This window comes from Agelaius tricolor, unplaced genomic scaffold, assembly GCF_023055355.1.
Source record: "Agelaius tricolor isolate 1412-34295 unplaced genomic scaffold, bAgeTri1.0.p SCAF_7, whole genome shotgun sequence".
Lineage (NCBI taxonomy): Eukaryota > Metazoa > Chordata > Aves > Passeriformes > Icteridae > Agelaius > Agelaius tricolor.
Window position 1 is genome coordinate 1,872,624 of NW_027269267.1, and position 15,801 is coordinate 1,888,424.

General features: G+C 47.9%; 1 protein-coding gene across 2 annotated transcripts in view; it reads left to right on the forward strand.

Moving 5' to 3' along the window:
- Positions 1-204: 204 nt before the first annotated feature.
- RUNX1 (RUNX family transcription factor 1) overlaps positions 205-15,801 on the forward strand; it is a 181,024-nt gene continuing 165,427 nt past the window's right edge. Inside the window, exons 1-2 of one of the 2 annotated variants that reach the window (XM_071430132.1) lie at positions 205-386; positions 575-688. In XM_071430132.1, coding sequence (XP_071286233.1) covers positions 634-688 — 55 coding nt within the window. In that variant the 5' untranslated portion in view covers positions 205-386; positions 575-633. Of the gene's footprint in view, positions 689-15,801 lie in introns of both variants that reach the window. The other variant, XM_071430133.1, reaches the window with a different exon arrangement.

Genomic DNA, 15,801 nt, shown 5'->3' on the forward strand with positions numbered 1-15,801 from the left:
GAGCACTGGGGCTGGTGAATCACCAGTTTTTCCCTCCCTCAGCAACTCCATCCTTGCCTGGAGCCCCGGGGAGGGCAGGTGGAGTGGGAAGGGCATGACTTCAGCAAGTTAAAAAAAAAAAAACCCTTCAAAAAAAAAAAAAAAAAAAGGCAGAAAGTCGACATCACCCCAGTCATGTGATACAAAAGAACCAATGGAGGCAGGTCCTGGAAAGGGGAACAGTTAAATTTGTAATTTGGGTTGTGTGAAACACTTCTTTGGGCCTCATAAACAACCACAGAACCACAAGTTGGGTACGGAGGCAGTCACCCAAGAGCGGGTCCGGGATATTGGTCAGCAGGGAGGGCGAATCGTTGTGCCTGCAAACCACAGGGTTTCGGAGGGTGGTAAGCATCAGCAACCACAAGCAAGCCGCTATATTTTTTTTTTTTTTTCCCCTCCTCAAGAAACAATTTCAGAGTTCTTTGAGCAAAAGTAGCTCAGGATCCGCTCCCGAGGCGCCGGGATGGAGCCGAGAGGGATGGCTGGGAGGAGGGTGGTGGCAATGACCAATCTTCACTTTGCACTCCCCAAGGTGGAAGAAACCCTAAATTCCCTCCCAGTGAAGAGAGAGTGAGTTTTAGAGAGGAAACAATGGCTTCAAACAGCATATTTGAGTCACTTCCTTCTTACCAGCACTTCTTGAGAGGTAAGTGCCATTCAGAATTTCTAAATGGATGTTTTGCTTTCCCATGTTTCACAAAATGCATGTCTGGAGAGGATCTGGGCACTTCCTTGCAGCACATGGGGTTTTTTCCACTTCAGTTTTCTTTGAGTTGATATCTGAGCTGGCAGAAATATCATCTCCTTGCTTATCAGTGAAAGAGATTCCAACAAGGTTTCATTTGAGCTGTTCAAACAACCATTGCATGCTCGTGAATTTGCTGTTCCTAAATCCCAGAGGGCTCGGACAACTCCTGGGAATTCCTGCAGGTACAAGAGTGGCAGCTCAAGCTCCTGTTTTATTCTTTTTGGGGACTTTTTGAGCAGCTGCCACAACAAATGACAGTGCAGGGAGGGAGCAGCAAGTCCAGCCAGCAGAGCAGGATTTAGGCTGGGTTTAAGGCTCAGATAAAAGCTCAGGAACCCGCTTAAAGCTTGCTGCGACTCACGTGGCTCGGGGGAAGGAGTGGTGGGCATGGACTGCGAGGCTCCGAGGATGCTCTGAGGGCTGAGGGAGCAGCTGCAGCCCTGGAGGAGCTGCGAGGGGGAATTTCGGCCAGCGCAATCTGTGTTGTGTCACCAGTGCCCAGGAGGTTGTAACGTTCTTGTCGTGCTCTCAGCACCCCCTGTGGAGCCGCTGCTTGCTTTAGTCATGGCTTATTCACACAGCTCAGCACGGGAAACCTCTCAGCTCCCTGGGAATGGCCTTCCCAAAGAATCCTGGAGCTGAGCGTGTCCCTGTCCCACAGCAGAGAGCGGCTGTGCCCACGTGGGTGACAAGGACACCCAGCCTGGCCCTGGCTTGGCCAGGGAGCAATGGATATTTTGGGGTCCTTTTTTTTTGCTTAAGTTGGGGTTAAATGTGTGAGATGGTATTTCTTGTTTGGATTTAGATGTTTGTTGTTTTTATCTGTATCACAGTCGAACAAAGTGTGAGTTTTGTAGTATGTAACTTTATAAGTTTAAAATGGAGATGTATCTTTGTATAAGGTTTTTTAAGGATAAAGTGTTATATAAGAAATTATACGTAAATTATCTTTACTTTTAACTCAATAATTACTTGTGGCTTGTAACGTGGACTCTTATCTAATTATTCAATACTACTCAAACTCATGAAGAAGAAGGTGAAGAAGGAGGTAAAGAAGGACTAGCTTCTGCTTTAAAACTTTTATCTTGTTTTATATATATTCCTATATTCTAAAACCTTAAGTTTCCCACCATGTGATATTACACAATTCTATTCAAACTACATACTAATAATCTTAATTCTGTTATTTAATTTTGGAAGTTTTCTCCATGGCCTCAGGTCAGTGCAGTGTTCTCTTGGGGGTCAGTGCCTGGCAGTACAGAAAGTCTGGAATTCTCAGCAGCCAGGGTTCCAAAAATGGAGCAGCACTTCAGAGCTGCTCAGAGCCCAGCCTGGCTGGCGTGAGTCAGGAGTTTATTCCCATTAATAACGGGGAATGCGGAAGAGCTGCTCCCAGCTGCTGTGTCACCCCTGGCAGCAGCTCCTGAGGGTCACAGCCTGCCCAAATCCTACCCAGCTCTGCTGTTCAAATCTATTTTTTCCCCCTCCTTCTCCTCATACCCGAAGTTTTTCTCCATCTTTTTCCTGGCAGGGCAGGCTGTGAGTCACCAGCACCTTGGTGCCTGGCTGGGGGAGATGCTGAAGGGAGAGCAGGAGGTGCCCAAGTGCTGCCACTGCTCAGCACCCCGAGCAGGGAAAGGAAGCAATACTGCTAAAATAACAAGCAGGATCTTCCTGCAATTCGTCAGCCTTTTTTATTTATTTATTTTTTTAATTTCTTTTTTTTTTTTTTTTTTTTTAGCTCAGCAACTGCTTGGTGTCTAATGTGTAGCACAGGAAGGGCTCTTGAGGAAATTTTGTGTGTGTGATAAAGAGCAGAGTGAACCTCGTGGGGCTGTGCTTGTGCCAGGCCACGGGGCGGGATGGAGAGCAGGGGTCGTGTGCTTGGCAGGAGCCCAAAACATTTCTGAGCAGCTGCTTGAAAACCAAGGGCTGACTTGTCCAGAAAAGGAGGAGTTTCTTAAAGCTGCTTAATCCAGCAGGAGATTTAGCTCAACACCCCAGAACGGGGTTTATTTTTGTCCTCATTTTTGGCATCAATGTTGTTCCAGCGCCGGTATTTCGTTTTCTTTGGGGAATGGGCTACAAGCAGGGCTAGGCTGGAAGTCACCTGCATATCTTAGGAACACCTGGAATGTTCTGGGCCAGGCTGGACAGGGCTTGAAATAACCTGGGATAGTGGGAGGTGTCCCTGCCCACAGCAGGGGGTGGAATGGGATCATCTTTAAGGTCCCTTCCACCTCAAATCATTCCTGGTTTTTATTTTTATACAAAATTTCCTATTCAGTTTTGACAGCCCAGGCACAAGATCCTACAGAACCTTGTGGAAAGAGGGTTTTTTCCCCTGTAGAAAACCTCAGGTCAAACACTTCAGTTGAGTTGTAAAACAAATGTTTCATCATTGCAAAAGAGCACCGTGTGTGTGTGTGTGTGTGTGTGTGTGTGTGTGTGTGAACGTGGAACGGTTTTCCAGCAGTTCCCTTTTTGTTCCTTTCTCCACTCAAACGAACTCAGGGCAGTTTCAAAATCCTGGGCTCAGCAAAAGGAACGTTTGGGCTCGGGAGCAAGAAAAATAATCATCCCTAGGGTGGGTTGTTCTCACCCTATTTCTCAACAGCCCTTGCAAAGAAACGTCCCCAAAGTGCCTCTTTTCTGCCTTTCCCGCCAAAATTTATTGCACTTTCTCCCTCAACCGAAATCGTGAAGGAAGGGGGAAAAAAAATTTGTTTTCTCTGTGGATTTCCCTTTATCAGGCCAGGCAGCTCTGTGAGAAGGAAATCCATCATTCTTTTGGAGCTTGATACAGGGTGAAAATTGGGAAAAAAAGAGGGGAATGGGGAAGCAGCAGCGTTGGTGCAGCCCCTGGGGGCAGAGGCAGGCTCAGAAACCCTGACACGTCCATGGGGTGTGGTGCACCACAAAGGATGTGGCCCTGTTCCTATCACACCACACCAGCTCCCCACTCAGGGAATGGGCACCAGGCTGGAACCTCTGAATTCCCAACACATTCCAAGGAGGACTTTTGGGATGGGGCATCAAAATGAGTCCTCTTGGGGGGGGGGGTCTGTGGTAAAGAGTGACCCTAGAGGTTTTAAAGGAGGACAAAATAATTGCAGCACACCCCCTCCTAATTTTTATAATTCCTAATTTTATAATTTCTAATTTTTCATTTTTTAATTTATAATTTTGTAATTTCTCAGAGTTGTTTCATTGTCACAATTTTAATTTCCTGGTAATTTTGCCTATGAAAGAACACAGAACTTATCTTTTTCTACAGCTCAAAAGAGTGTAATATTTTATAATTAAAATATTTTATAGAATTATTTTATAATTAAAATATTACACTTGGTGTAATATACACTCAAAAGAGTGTATATTACATCAAGTGTAATATTTTCCAGGAGGGCACTTTTCTGCTGATTCTTTCAGTAGGCAAGGTCTGATTCTTTCAGTAGGCAAAGGTCTGATTCTTTCAGTAGGCATAGAAGTTTTCTCCTGGTTTTGCCTTTGTGATAATTTTTTATTAATTCATCATGGCCGTGGTGTGACATTTGGGTGGTTTGTTATCAACTGGGAATGAACAGCAGCACAGCAATTTTATAACATGGAAAAACAGAAAAATACACTGTGGGTGATTTCTTCTGAGTCCTACAGTGCCAAGGAGCAGCCAGGCATTGAGAGATTGTTGCCTTGTAAATGCAAAATAAAAGTGGTGAGTCCAAGGAAGGGCAACAAAGCTGGGGAGGGGCTGGAAAACAAATCCTGGGGGGAGCGGCTGAACTGGGTGGGTTCAGCCTGGAGAAAAGAAGGCTCAGGGGGGACCTCAGTGCTCTGCACAACTCCTGACAGGAGGGGAAATGGCCTCAAATGGCACCAGGGCAGGCTCAGGTTGGAGATTGGGACAGAAAATTCCCCTCTCAGAGTGGTCAGGCCTTGGGCTGAGCTGCCCAGGGAGGTTTGGAGTCCCTGGAATTGTCCCAGAGCAGTCTGGATGTGGCCCTGGGGACAGGGACTGGGGTGATGCTGGTGGGGCTGGGGTGGCACTGGGTGATCCTGCAGGTCTTGAGATGATTTAATGGAGAAGCTCTCCCTGCTCTGAAGGTTCTCCATGGATTCAGGGACACCTGAGCACTCTGATTCTCACTGAAAATGAGCGGCTCTGGCTTTCCTTGTGGTGGGAAAAGTCCCCAAGTCCCTGGTGCTGGGTGGGAGTGGAGGCTGAAGGGGTCAGGGGCTCCTTCCCATCAGCCCCAGAATTGTGGATTCCTCATCCCTGGAAGTGTCCCAGGCCAGGTTGGGACAGAGGGACAGAGGAAGGTGTCCCTGCTATGGAAGGGGTGGGATGGGATGATCTTTAAGTCCCTCCCAACCCAAACCAGTCTGGATTCTCTGTTTCCAGCAGCAGAAATTCCCTTGTCACTGTGGAGAGAGAATTTTCCAGGCCTTTTTCAGGCTGCCTGCCCTGTACCAAAGAGTTAATTCCTGTCAGCATTATAAACCACTGACTGCAGCTTGTGAATAGGAAATTGAACTAAAGCTCATAAAAACCTTGGCTTACAAGTAGAAAAACCTTGCACAATGTCTGATTTACACAGCCTGAGCTCTTTTTTTCACTTAAAAGCCTTGAGAAACACTGCGAGGCCTGAACACAGGAAGTAAAAAGTCTGACAGAGCTGAACATGCTGCTCTGGTGAGATCAAGAGATTTTATCCTGAGCCAAAATATTTCACTGAGTGTTTCAGCAGCCACACTCAGCCCAGGGATGTGTTGTGCTGAGTCTAAAAAGGATTTAGGTCCTGTCTGGCCTGCACATCCCTCAGATTGTTTTGCCTTTGCCCTTTCTCACTTGGCCATTAATTAGAGATTGTTGGGTGTTTTACCATGAGGGACCAACTCCAGCTCTGAGGTGGAAGATGAAAGTATCTCCCCCATGCTGCCAGGGGATGCAATAAAAACAGAAAATAAACTGCTTCTTTTTTTTTTTTTTTCTTTTTTTTTTCTTTTTTTTTTTTTTTTTGGTGTGTGTGACCAGAAGATAATCAAGATTTAGTTTGACTGCTGAGGCGTGATCCCAGAATAACAGGATGCTTATCTTGAAATGCATGTGAAAGCCAGGGGTAGTGGCAAGTTTATGAAAGTAATTTTTGAAATTTGACTTCAGAATAAAGAATGAGTGTCCCAGTCATGCTTCTCATTGAAAATGAGCAGCTCTGGCTTTCCTTGTGGTGGGATTCCCGTTGGAAAAGTCCTCAAGTCCCTGGTGTGCTGGGTGGGAGTGGAGGCTGAAGGGATCAGGGGCTCGCTCCCATCAGCTCCAGAATTGTGGATTATTTGACAGGGGAGAGTCTGTACCTAAACAAGAGTGGCAAGGAAATCACTGCTGTTGGATTTAGAAACTGGATTTGAAAAGCCAAGGAGAAAGAATCCTAAGGAAAAAGCAGATTTCTCTGTGGGTTATCCCAAAACCAGCAGAAATGTCTGACTTTGACATCCTGCCACGTGCACATGGTACCTGCTGGGTTCCAGAGGTTTCTGCTGCACATCCAAAGGGATTCCCAGGCAGGAATGGGGATGGAGAACAAGGATGAAAGGCATTAAATTGTACCAGGGGAGGTTCATTGCCATAAAATCCCACCGAATCCAAGGCTTGAACCGAATCCTAAAAACTCCTGAATTTGAGAGTATCATGGAACTGTGTAGGTTGGAAAAGCCCTTTAAGATCATCAACAATTTCTTAATAAATACCAGCCAGGTTGAGGGGAAAAAACCAAACCAAAACAAACAAAAAAAAAACAACCAACCAAAAACAAACAAACAAAGCAAGCAAACAAAAAAAACCCCAAAACCCAAAAAACTTTGGAAGGGTTAAGTTTTCCCTTTGCCTCTCCCTGCCCTATTTCAGAGCACAAAGCAAACCCTGTTAAAGCTGGGGAAGAAAGATCCCCTGGAAGCAGCTCTGTCATCTGCCAGATGATTTGTGGCTTCCTCCAGGACATCTGGGATTGGCCATGGAGAGAGACAGGCCACGGTGACTCACTGGGCTGAGAGGACAAGAAAACATTGTCCTCCCTCCTTTTTTTCTGCTCTGCAGAGGCTGGGTAATATTTGGATAAACTTGAGTCAGCTGCCCAAATTGTGCAGAGATACCTCCTCTCTGAGAGGCGTGGAGGAGCTGTGTGGGGTGGCAGCAGTGGAGGTGACAGCAGTGCTGGTGGCTGAAGCACCTGAGATCCCACAAAGGGCTCCAGGCTGTGGGTGCCTGGGTTTGAAAAGACAGGTGTTGGTTAAGGAAGGCAGGAGCCCCTGTTGAAATGAAAAAATGCAAATTATTATAGGCTGAATTATTATGGTATTGAAATTAAGGGGGCAAAGGTATGGGATTAGGAATAACAGTTCTTTACTAGGAAAATTAAAAATACAGATGCAATAGTACCCAAAAAAACCAAAACACTGCCAGAGTCAGAATAGGAGGTGACCCCCTGTGTGTCAGGGGGTGGCACAGCCCCATCCCATGGGGGCTCAGCCCTCCTGCAGTGCCAGCTGTGGCTCTGCTGGAGCAGGGATCCTGCACAAGGGGGGAGTTTTCCTCTGCAGCTCCAGGGCTGCTGCAGATGGGCCTGGGCTCCCTCTGGCAATGCAGGGCAGCAGAAGCTGCTCCTCTGGCAATGCACTGGGCAAAGGCTGCTGGGCTGTCCCAGCACCTCAGATTGGATCCAGGTAGGAATGCTTGGCTCCTCCCCTGGGCAATGCAGCATCTCCCCATGGGATGATGGGATTGGATCAGCCCTGCAGGGACACTCAGTGGCCATGGACAGCAGAGATCTCCTGCAGGGAGGATTGGCTGTGGGAGAGAGAAAGAAAAAACTGCCCCATGGACAGCAGAGAGCTGCCCCAGCTCTGACTGATGGGAACAGAACACACAGCCCCAGCCCCATCCTGCATTTCCAACCCAAGGCAGTTGGTGAAGCCTTGCACACACCAGAATATTCTCAGAGATACTGAAATCAAGGCATGCCCCTCCTGCCAATGGAAAGAGTAGGAATTATGCAGATTCCCAATGTCATTTCCAAAATAAATGACTTTTTTTAACACTGGGATCCCAGCCAAACCCTAGCTTTACAAACAATTTAAGTTTAATAATAAAACTAAATGGTTTAGTCCAGTAAAACTAATTTTAGTCCAAAACATTTAATTTTCTATAAAGATTTATTCAAAATATTGAAATAGGAGAAAGAAAAGCACATAGAAGGACTGAGTGTGAAGCAGGGAAGGAGAGTGTGAGGGCAGCTCAGTTGGAAATTGAGTTTCCAGTTCATCCTTGCTGTCATCTGGAGGATTCCCCACTTCTGCTGTGAGTGAAACTCTGTCAAACTGGGCAGTTTCACCTCGTGAAGATCTGTGAGAACACTTTCTCTGGCTCTGATCAATCTGGGAATTTCTGTTTCCAACTTGTAGTTTTTGTTTTGAGTTTCTGATTCCAGTGAACCCCCAAGCAGTCCAGGATGGGCTTGGGGTTTTTTTTCATTTACCTCATGAACATTTTGTCATGCAGGATGTTTCTGTCATCTGCTTTCGTACTGAAGCTGTGATTTTGAAAGCCCAGAAGCTGCATTTAGGTTGGGTTTTGTCTGCAGGTTGAAAGGTTTATGTCTTACAAATCTTTCTGAGAAAGCACTGGAAGGAAACCTGAAAACCGTCAGGTTTTATGAGATCTGCTATAAACATTTCAAGCTGCTGTATTCAGGGCAAGCCCTGCCACCCTCATCAAATCAGCAGCTCAGAAGCTCTGAGCCAGCCCTTCCAGTGGCTTTTTGTGGTGTTTGAAAGGGAAAGAAGAGCTTGGGAAATCCCTGGCAGGTTCAGGGTGAAGCACCACATGGGGCTGTGTGTCCTTTGTGACAAATGTCTGGGGCCTTCAAAGCCCCAGCACCACCTGCAGCTCTCACAAGTTCATTTTTTACTGGTTCAGTTTTTTTCAGCTCTCAGAAGTTCATTTTTTACATGGTTTTATGGAATTCATCTGTGCTGTGACACAGCCAGACCTGGGCTCAGAGATCCACAGAATCCTGGAATTATCAGGGTGGGAAGAGATCTCCAGGATCCCCCACTCCCACCATCATCAGCTTCACCCCAAGGGCTACATCCAGACTCCTCCTGAACATTCCCAGAGAATTCCCAGCCCTTCCAGTGGCTTTTGTGGTGTTTAAAAGGGAAAGGAGAGCTTGGGAAATCCCTGGCATGTTCAGGGTGAAGCACAGTGTGGGGCTGTGTTTCCTTTGTGACAAATGTCTGGGGCCTTCAAAGCCCCAGCACCACCTGCAGCTCTCACAAGTTCATTTTTTATGATGGTTTTATGGGATTCTTCTGTGCTGTGACACAGCCAGACCTGGGCTCAGAGATCCACAGAATCCTGCAATTATCAGGGTGGGAAGAGATCTTCAGGATTCCCCACTCCCACCATCAACAGCATCACCCCAAACTGTGACCCCAAGGGCCACATCCAGACTCCTCCTGAACATTCCCAGAGAATTCCCAGCCCTCACATCCCTCCCTCCTCCTGTCAGGAATTGTGCAGAGCAGTGAGGTCCCCCCTGAGCCTCCTCTCCTCCAGACTGACCAGTTGGTGGCCACTTTGTCCCTGTCTGGGGGGATCCAGGATTTTATCCCAAGAATTGGCTCTAGGACAGATTTTCTGCCCCCAAAGAAAGGGGAAGTGTGGCTGCAGGAATGGTTTTGAAGCGGTGCTACCTTAAATCTGTCCTGGCTGTGTAAAATCAGGAGTGACAGCCCTGGGGTTCATCTCCTGCCCTCACTCAGCACCACAGCTCATCCTGACACCTGCCAGGGGGGGCTGGATGGGGCTCCCCTCACCTCCAGAAGGACATTGAGGGGCTGGAGAGTGTCCAGAGATGGGAAAAGGGGCTGGAAAACACAGCCTGAGGGATGAGGGAGCAGCTGAGGGAGCTGGGGGGGCTCAGCCTGGAGAAAAGGGGATCAGGGGGAGCTCATTGCAGGAGGGGCAGTGAGGGAGGGTTGGTGGAAATGAAAAAATGAGAGGAAATGGCCTCAAATGGCACCAGGGCCAGCTCAGGTTGGAGACTGGGATAGAAAATTTCCCTGGCAGAGTGGTGAGGCCTTGGGCTGAGCTGCCCAGGGAGGTTTGGAGTCCCTGGAATTGTCCCAGAGCAGTCTGGATGTGGCCTTGGGGACAGGGATTGGGGTGATGCTGGTGGGGCTGGGGTGGCACTGGCTGATCCTGAAGGGTTTTCCCAGCCTTGATCCTGGGATTCTGAGAAGATCCAACCTTCAGGGCAGGTTGGATCAGTCACAGCTCTCTGATGCTCAGCCTGGAGCAAAGGAGGCTCAGGGGGGACCTCAGTGCTCTGCACAGCTCCTGACAGGAGGGGCAGGGAAAGGAGGAGAGGAAATGGCCTCAAATGGCACCAGGGCAGGCTCAGGTTTTTTAAAACACTTCCTGTGGAACTGAACAAAAAATCATCACCCAAATTCCTTTGGTGGATCTTTTCCTGGCTGTCCCCTGGATCTCTGTGAGATGGGAACATTTGAGAGTCTCTGTTCAGGTTTCTGTAGAGCTCTGGGACATTTTTGTCCCTCCCAGAGTGGTCAGGCCTTGGGCTGAGCTGCCCAGGGAGGTTTGGAGTCCCTGGAATTGTCCCAGATCAGTCTGGATGTGGCCTTGGGGACAGGGATTGGGGTGATGCTGATGGGGCTGGGGTGGCACTGGGTGATCCTGGAGGTTCCTTCCCACCTCGGTGATTTTGGGATTCACATCACCCAGAGAGGCCCCAGATGTGAGGGCAGAGCTTCACCCACCTCATGGGAAGGGCTTTGTATTTCAGAATTCAGTTACCAGATAATATCAGACTTCTGTAAAACACTTCTGGTTTTCAGGACCTCCATGTAAATGAGCTCTTGGGGTTTGTATGAGTCAGAGGGAATAGAATTCATATCTGGGAGATAACTCAAGTTCAGACTCCATGAACAGAATTTTCAACTAAAAGAGAGAGATTTAAATTAAATATCAGGGAGAAATCCTTAGAATGAAATTCCTGGAGAAGCTGTGGCTGCCTCTGGATCCCTGGCAGTGCCCAAGGCCAGGTTGGACAGGGCTTGGATCCACCTGGGACAGTGGGAGGTGTCCCTGCCCATGGAGGGGGTGGGACAAGATGATCTTTAAGGTCCTTCCAACCCAAACCCTTTTGAGTCTGTATTTGTGAGCGTTGCTGAACCACTTGCTGCATAACGTGGTGGTTTCATTGCTCCAAACCCTGTGCAAGAAATTCAGTTACAACTTTTTCCATCCTTTTGGCCACCTCTGAGAGGAAAAGGACCCCTCAGCCTGCAGAGTTTTCTCTTTATCAAACCTGTAAAAGTGAAAATGGACGGGGCTGAACACCCACACATTTTTCACACCAAAAAAACTTTGCACACTGATACCAAGAGTCAGGTCTCTTATAGGAACATGAGCTGCTTCTGGCTGTCCCTTACTGGAGAAAATGATTTAATTTTCTAAATGAAGCAGGGTTTCATATACAGTGTGCCTGGAAATGAAATGTGAATGACTTGCCAAGGTTAACAACCAGAGACAGGATAAACTTTTGGGGTTTAAAAGTGATGAATTGTTCAGATTTTGGAGTAGCAATCAGAATTTTTAATGCTGGGGTGGTTTTCTTTTCCTCTAATAGGGACTGCAATGGAAATAGTCATTTTTGTCACCAGTTCCCCAGGGAATGGGCACAGCCTGAGGCTGCCAGAGCTTCAGGAGGGTTTGGGCAGCACTGCCAGGGATGCCCAGGGTGGGACTGTTGGGGGTCAGGAACTGGATTTGGATAATCCTTGTGGATCCCTAAGGATAATCCATGGTTTTATAAATCCCATTTGGGATAACAAGACATTACCAACATGAAGAGGGATTTAGGGTTCCCTTGTGGGGTGAATTTGTGTTTGTTTAAATTGATTTCTAGGCAAGGAAAGATGATTAAGAGTCACATTTTACTGGGGAAATTAAGGCAACCCAGACTTTTGTGTACATGGAACCTGATCCAAGAGTCAGGGAAACCACTGGAAAGACCTGGCTGATGGCTTTGGGCTTTGGGTGAGACCTGGGATGACTCTTGTGCTGCAGAAAAAGGTGTGGCACCAATGGACCAGGCCAGCAGTTCCTTTTCAAACAGCGGCTTTTGGCTTTGGGGCAGAATCATGGAATTATGGAATTAAAACTCATCTCATCCCAGCCCTGCCATGGCAGGGACACCTCCCACTGTCCCAGGCTGCTCCAGCCCCAGTGTCCAGCCTGGCCTTGGGCACTGCCAGGGATCCAGGGACACCCTGTGCCAGGGCCTGCCCGCCCTGCCAGGGAGGAAATTGTTCCTAATATCTGATCTAAACCTGTAATCTTTCATTTTGAGGCCATTTCCTGGGTGCTGTCTCTGCATGCCCTGGAAATTGTCTCTCTCCAGCTTTCCTGGGGCTCCTGCAGGCCCTGCAAGGCCACCCTGAGCTCAGCCCAAAGCTTCTCCTGTGCAGGTGAACAATCCCAGCTGTGCCAGCCTTTCCTCCCAGCAGAGCTGCTCCAGCCCTCTGCCCATCCTGGAGCCTCCTCTGCTTTGCTCCAGCAGCTCAATCCTGCCCTGTTTTGCTCCATTCTCAGGATGTGCTGAATAAAAAACGCCTCTGTGTGAGCCACAGGTCCCAATTCCAGCTGCCCACCGGGGGCTTGGCTCATTTTTCCAGGTTTATTAGGAAATCCCCCTCCCAACCCTTCCCTCCTGTGGCAGCTCCGAGTTTTGGGCCCATCCGTGTCCCACGTGGAGAGGGCAAGAGCAGCTCTGGAGGCTTTGGGGTGTTCCTGCTTTGATGAAACCACCCCAGCTGGAGATCAAAAGCACTTTTTAAACAGAAGCAGTTGGAGCTTTTCCATCTGCTCAGCTCCTTTTTGGCCTTTGCTAAAGCCCATTGCAGGCAGAGGGAGCAGGAGAGGCTCCAGATCCCATTGTCTGAGGGGATCAGGTGTGGGACCAGGCTGGACATGAGGTCAGCCTCTGGAGCTTCAGGTTTATAAAAAATCCTACACAGATCTTTTGTGATTTTAACAGAAATTTGTGACCAGATTTCAACTCATTTCCAAGGAAAATCTTTTCCCTGTCCCTTAACTTGTTTTCTGGCTGAAGTCCCTCACTTGTTAAGGTGAAGAACTTGAATTTTTTAAAGCATTGCTGGACTTTTTAGTATTTTTTTGATTTGTTTGTTTTTTCTGCAGAAAATTAAGGCCTCTCTTATTTGAAACTGCAGTTCAAAGAGGAATGAGAAATTAAACAAATAACCTATAGAAAAACATGAGCTGTCCTATTTTAGGATGTCATTACCTGCAGCAAAGTTTCTCTCACTTCTTTCTCCTCGGTGAGAAAACAAACTACCTCGTGATTGAGGTCTGCAGGAAATGCTGCTCTTTGCAACATTTACACCAACCAATTCACCCAAACTTTTCTAGCACATGACTTAGGTTGCAAATTTTGCTGCTGGTTTGCATTTCTGCAGCTGAAGACCAACCTGCTTTGAGTTATCATAAAACAAAAGCAAAAAAATAAAATTACTGAGTGGATTAAAGATTTGCCTGGGGGAAAAAAAATCCATTTTAAATATTTTTTTTTTACCAGAATTCAGTGCAGAAAAGAGAGTGAGAAAGTCAGGAAGGGGAAGAAGTTTTTCATTGTGATCTAACCCTTGAGTAGCAAAGCCTCTTTTCCTCTGCTGACCTCTGTTTGCACTGGGGGCTGCATTTTCCACCTGGAATGGGGAATATTCCTGACCAGCAAGAGCTGCCAGGATTTCAGAAAATGGTTGGGTGATGGAAATCTGAGGCCCAGCTGCTGATATTTGAGACACAGGTGTTTGGAGCTGCCTAAAATAAAGGAATAGAGAAAACTCCCCCAGGTTGTGCTCCCAGAATAATCCACTGGCATTTTTCCAGGTTTTTTTGTTGATAGCTTTTTTTTTTTTTTTTTTTTGGAAGCTCAGTGTTTGAAGTCAATCCCCCATTGTGTTATTGAATTATTGTCCTTCCCTTCACTGGTGTCTTCTCACTTTGGTTGGGGTTGGATGGATGCAGGCGGCCCAAAGAAATCCTGGTTCTGTGCCTGGCACCTGGAATTCCCCTCTTTGATCCTGGTTCCTGGAGCTTTTTTAGAAATTCATAAAGGGATCCTGGAATCATGGATTGGTTTGGATTGGGAGGGACCTTAAAAACCACCTCACTTCAGCCACTTCCCACTCAGAGCTTTCCACTGCCCCAGATTGCTCCAAGTCCCATCCAGCCTGGCCTTGGACACCTCCAGGGATGGGAACCCCACAAACTCTCTGGGATGGAAGGATTGGCTTCTCCTGGAGCTGCTGTGCACTCCTCCTCTTTAATTTCTAACTTCACCCAGAGTCCTGAGTCAACAAGTGCTGAACACACCTCCAAAAGTTCCTGATTTTTTCCCAAAATCTCAAGTGCAGGGCTCTGTGCATAGATCCCAATGGACCAACAGGTTCCTGTGGGATCTTAATTTCTTAATTTCCTTTTTCCAGGCTCTCCTAGAAGTTTCCTGCATGAGCCTGGGCCTGTTAATTTTGGTAGTGCAGTGACATCAACATTAATTTTGGCAATGCAGAACTCGAAAGTGGCGTGTGCTGGGCGTGGGAGGGAGAAAACGGCAGGGAAAAAGAGAATTATTTCTAAACTGGTTTCTTTGCTGCTACTTTTTCACTTGAATAGATGTGAAACTCGAGAGGCAGCTGGTGTCAGAGTTCTGATGCAAGTGCTGATGTGGTAGATAAAAGTGGGGAGGGTGTTGAGCCAAAGGCTTGGTTGGAGTCAAGATTAGAGCAGGGCAGAAGTTGTGCAGGGGAATTGCTGGGCTCAGGCCCTGCCCGTGCCTCTGGGGCCATTGCTGGGCCTGGAGCAGAGCCTGGGCCTGCTCTGACCTCTGCACACAGGGACAGACACAGGGACAGACACAGGGACAGACACAGGGACAGACAGGGACAGACACAGGGAGGGCTGAGGCCCCTCAGCTCGGGCTCCTCTCCAGGCTGAGCAGCTCCATCTGATGCCTTGAGAACCTGCCCCAGAGCAGAGGCAGGGCAGAGTCACAGAATAAAGCAAGGATTTATTCAAAGGCCTCCATGGATGCACCTTGGGCAGCACCAGAGCCCAGCCAGGGCTGCACCCAAGATGAACCAAAATGGCCCCAAAATGCACGGCCGGGCACGGGCTCTGTCCCTGGGATCAGTTCTGCTCCATTTGCACCTTGCAGTTCATTGTCCCATCCCAGCTTTAGCCCCTGCAGTCCCACCCTGCTTGTTTTTCTCTCTCCAGCCCACGGGGTTTGTGCTCTGGGGCTGAGATTTGGATCATTTGTCCTTGGTGCCCAGCTGGAGCAGGAATTGTTTTGTCTCCCTGCTCTGTGCACAGAGCTCAGCATCCCAGAATATGAAGCTCAGACCCACACACTAAAGCAGCACAGAATGTGAAAAATAGAAAAGCTCCAACCTGAGGCATCACAGCTCCCTCAGCCTTTCCTGGGCACGGAGCTGCTCCAGGCCCTTGCTCAGCTCCAGGAGCTCCTGGCCCTGCTGTGCTGAGGAGCCAGAGCTGGACACGGCAGCCAGAGGTGCCCCCAGGGCTGGTGATGTTTCCAGGGAAATGTTGGAGAAGCACTTGGAATGGAGCTGGATTGATTGGCTTGAACACTTCAGGCAATTACTCCGTGGATATTAATTCCATGAAATGCAGATGTTGTTAATGGGGGCCTTCCCCACAGCCTGTGCAAGGTGGTGAAAACCTCTCTTGCTTCTCATGAGATTTTGTCATTCTTTTTCTAGCTAAGCCTTGCTTTAGTGGGAGGTTCCAAAAAGTTTTCATTGAAAATGTGCAAAGCCACTAAAAGGCTTCTCCTTGGAGGGTAAAATTTCAGATGGAAGCATCACCTGAATTCAAGCCAAGTCTG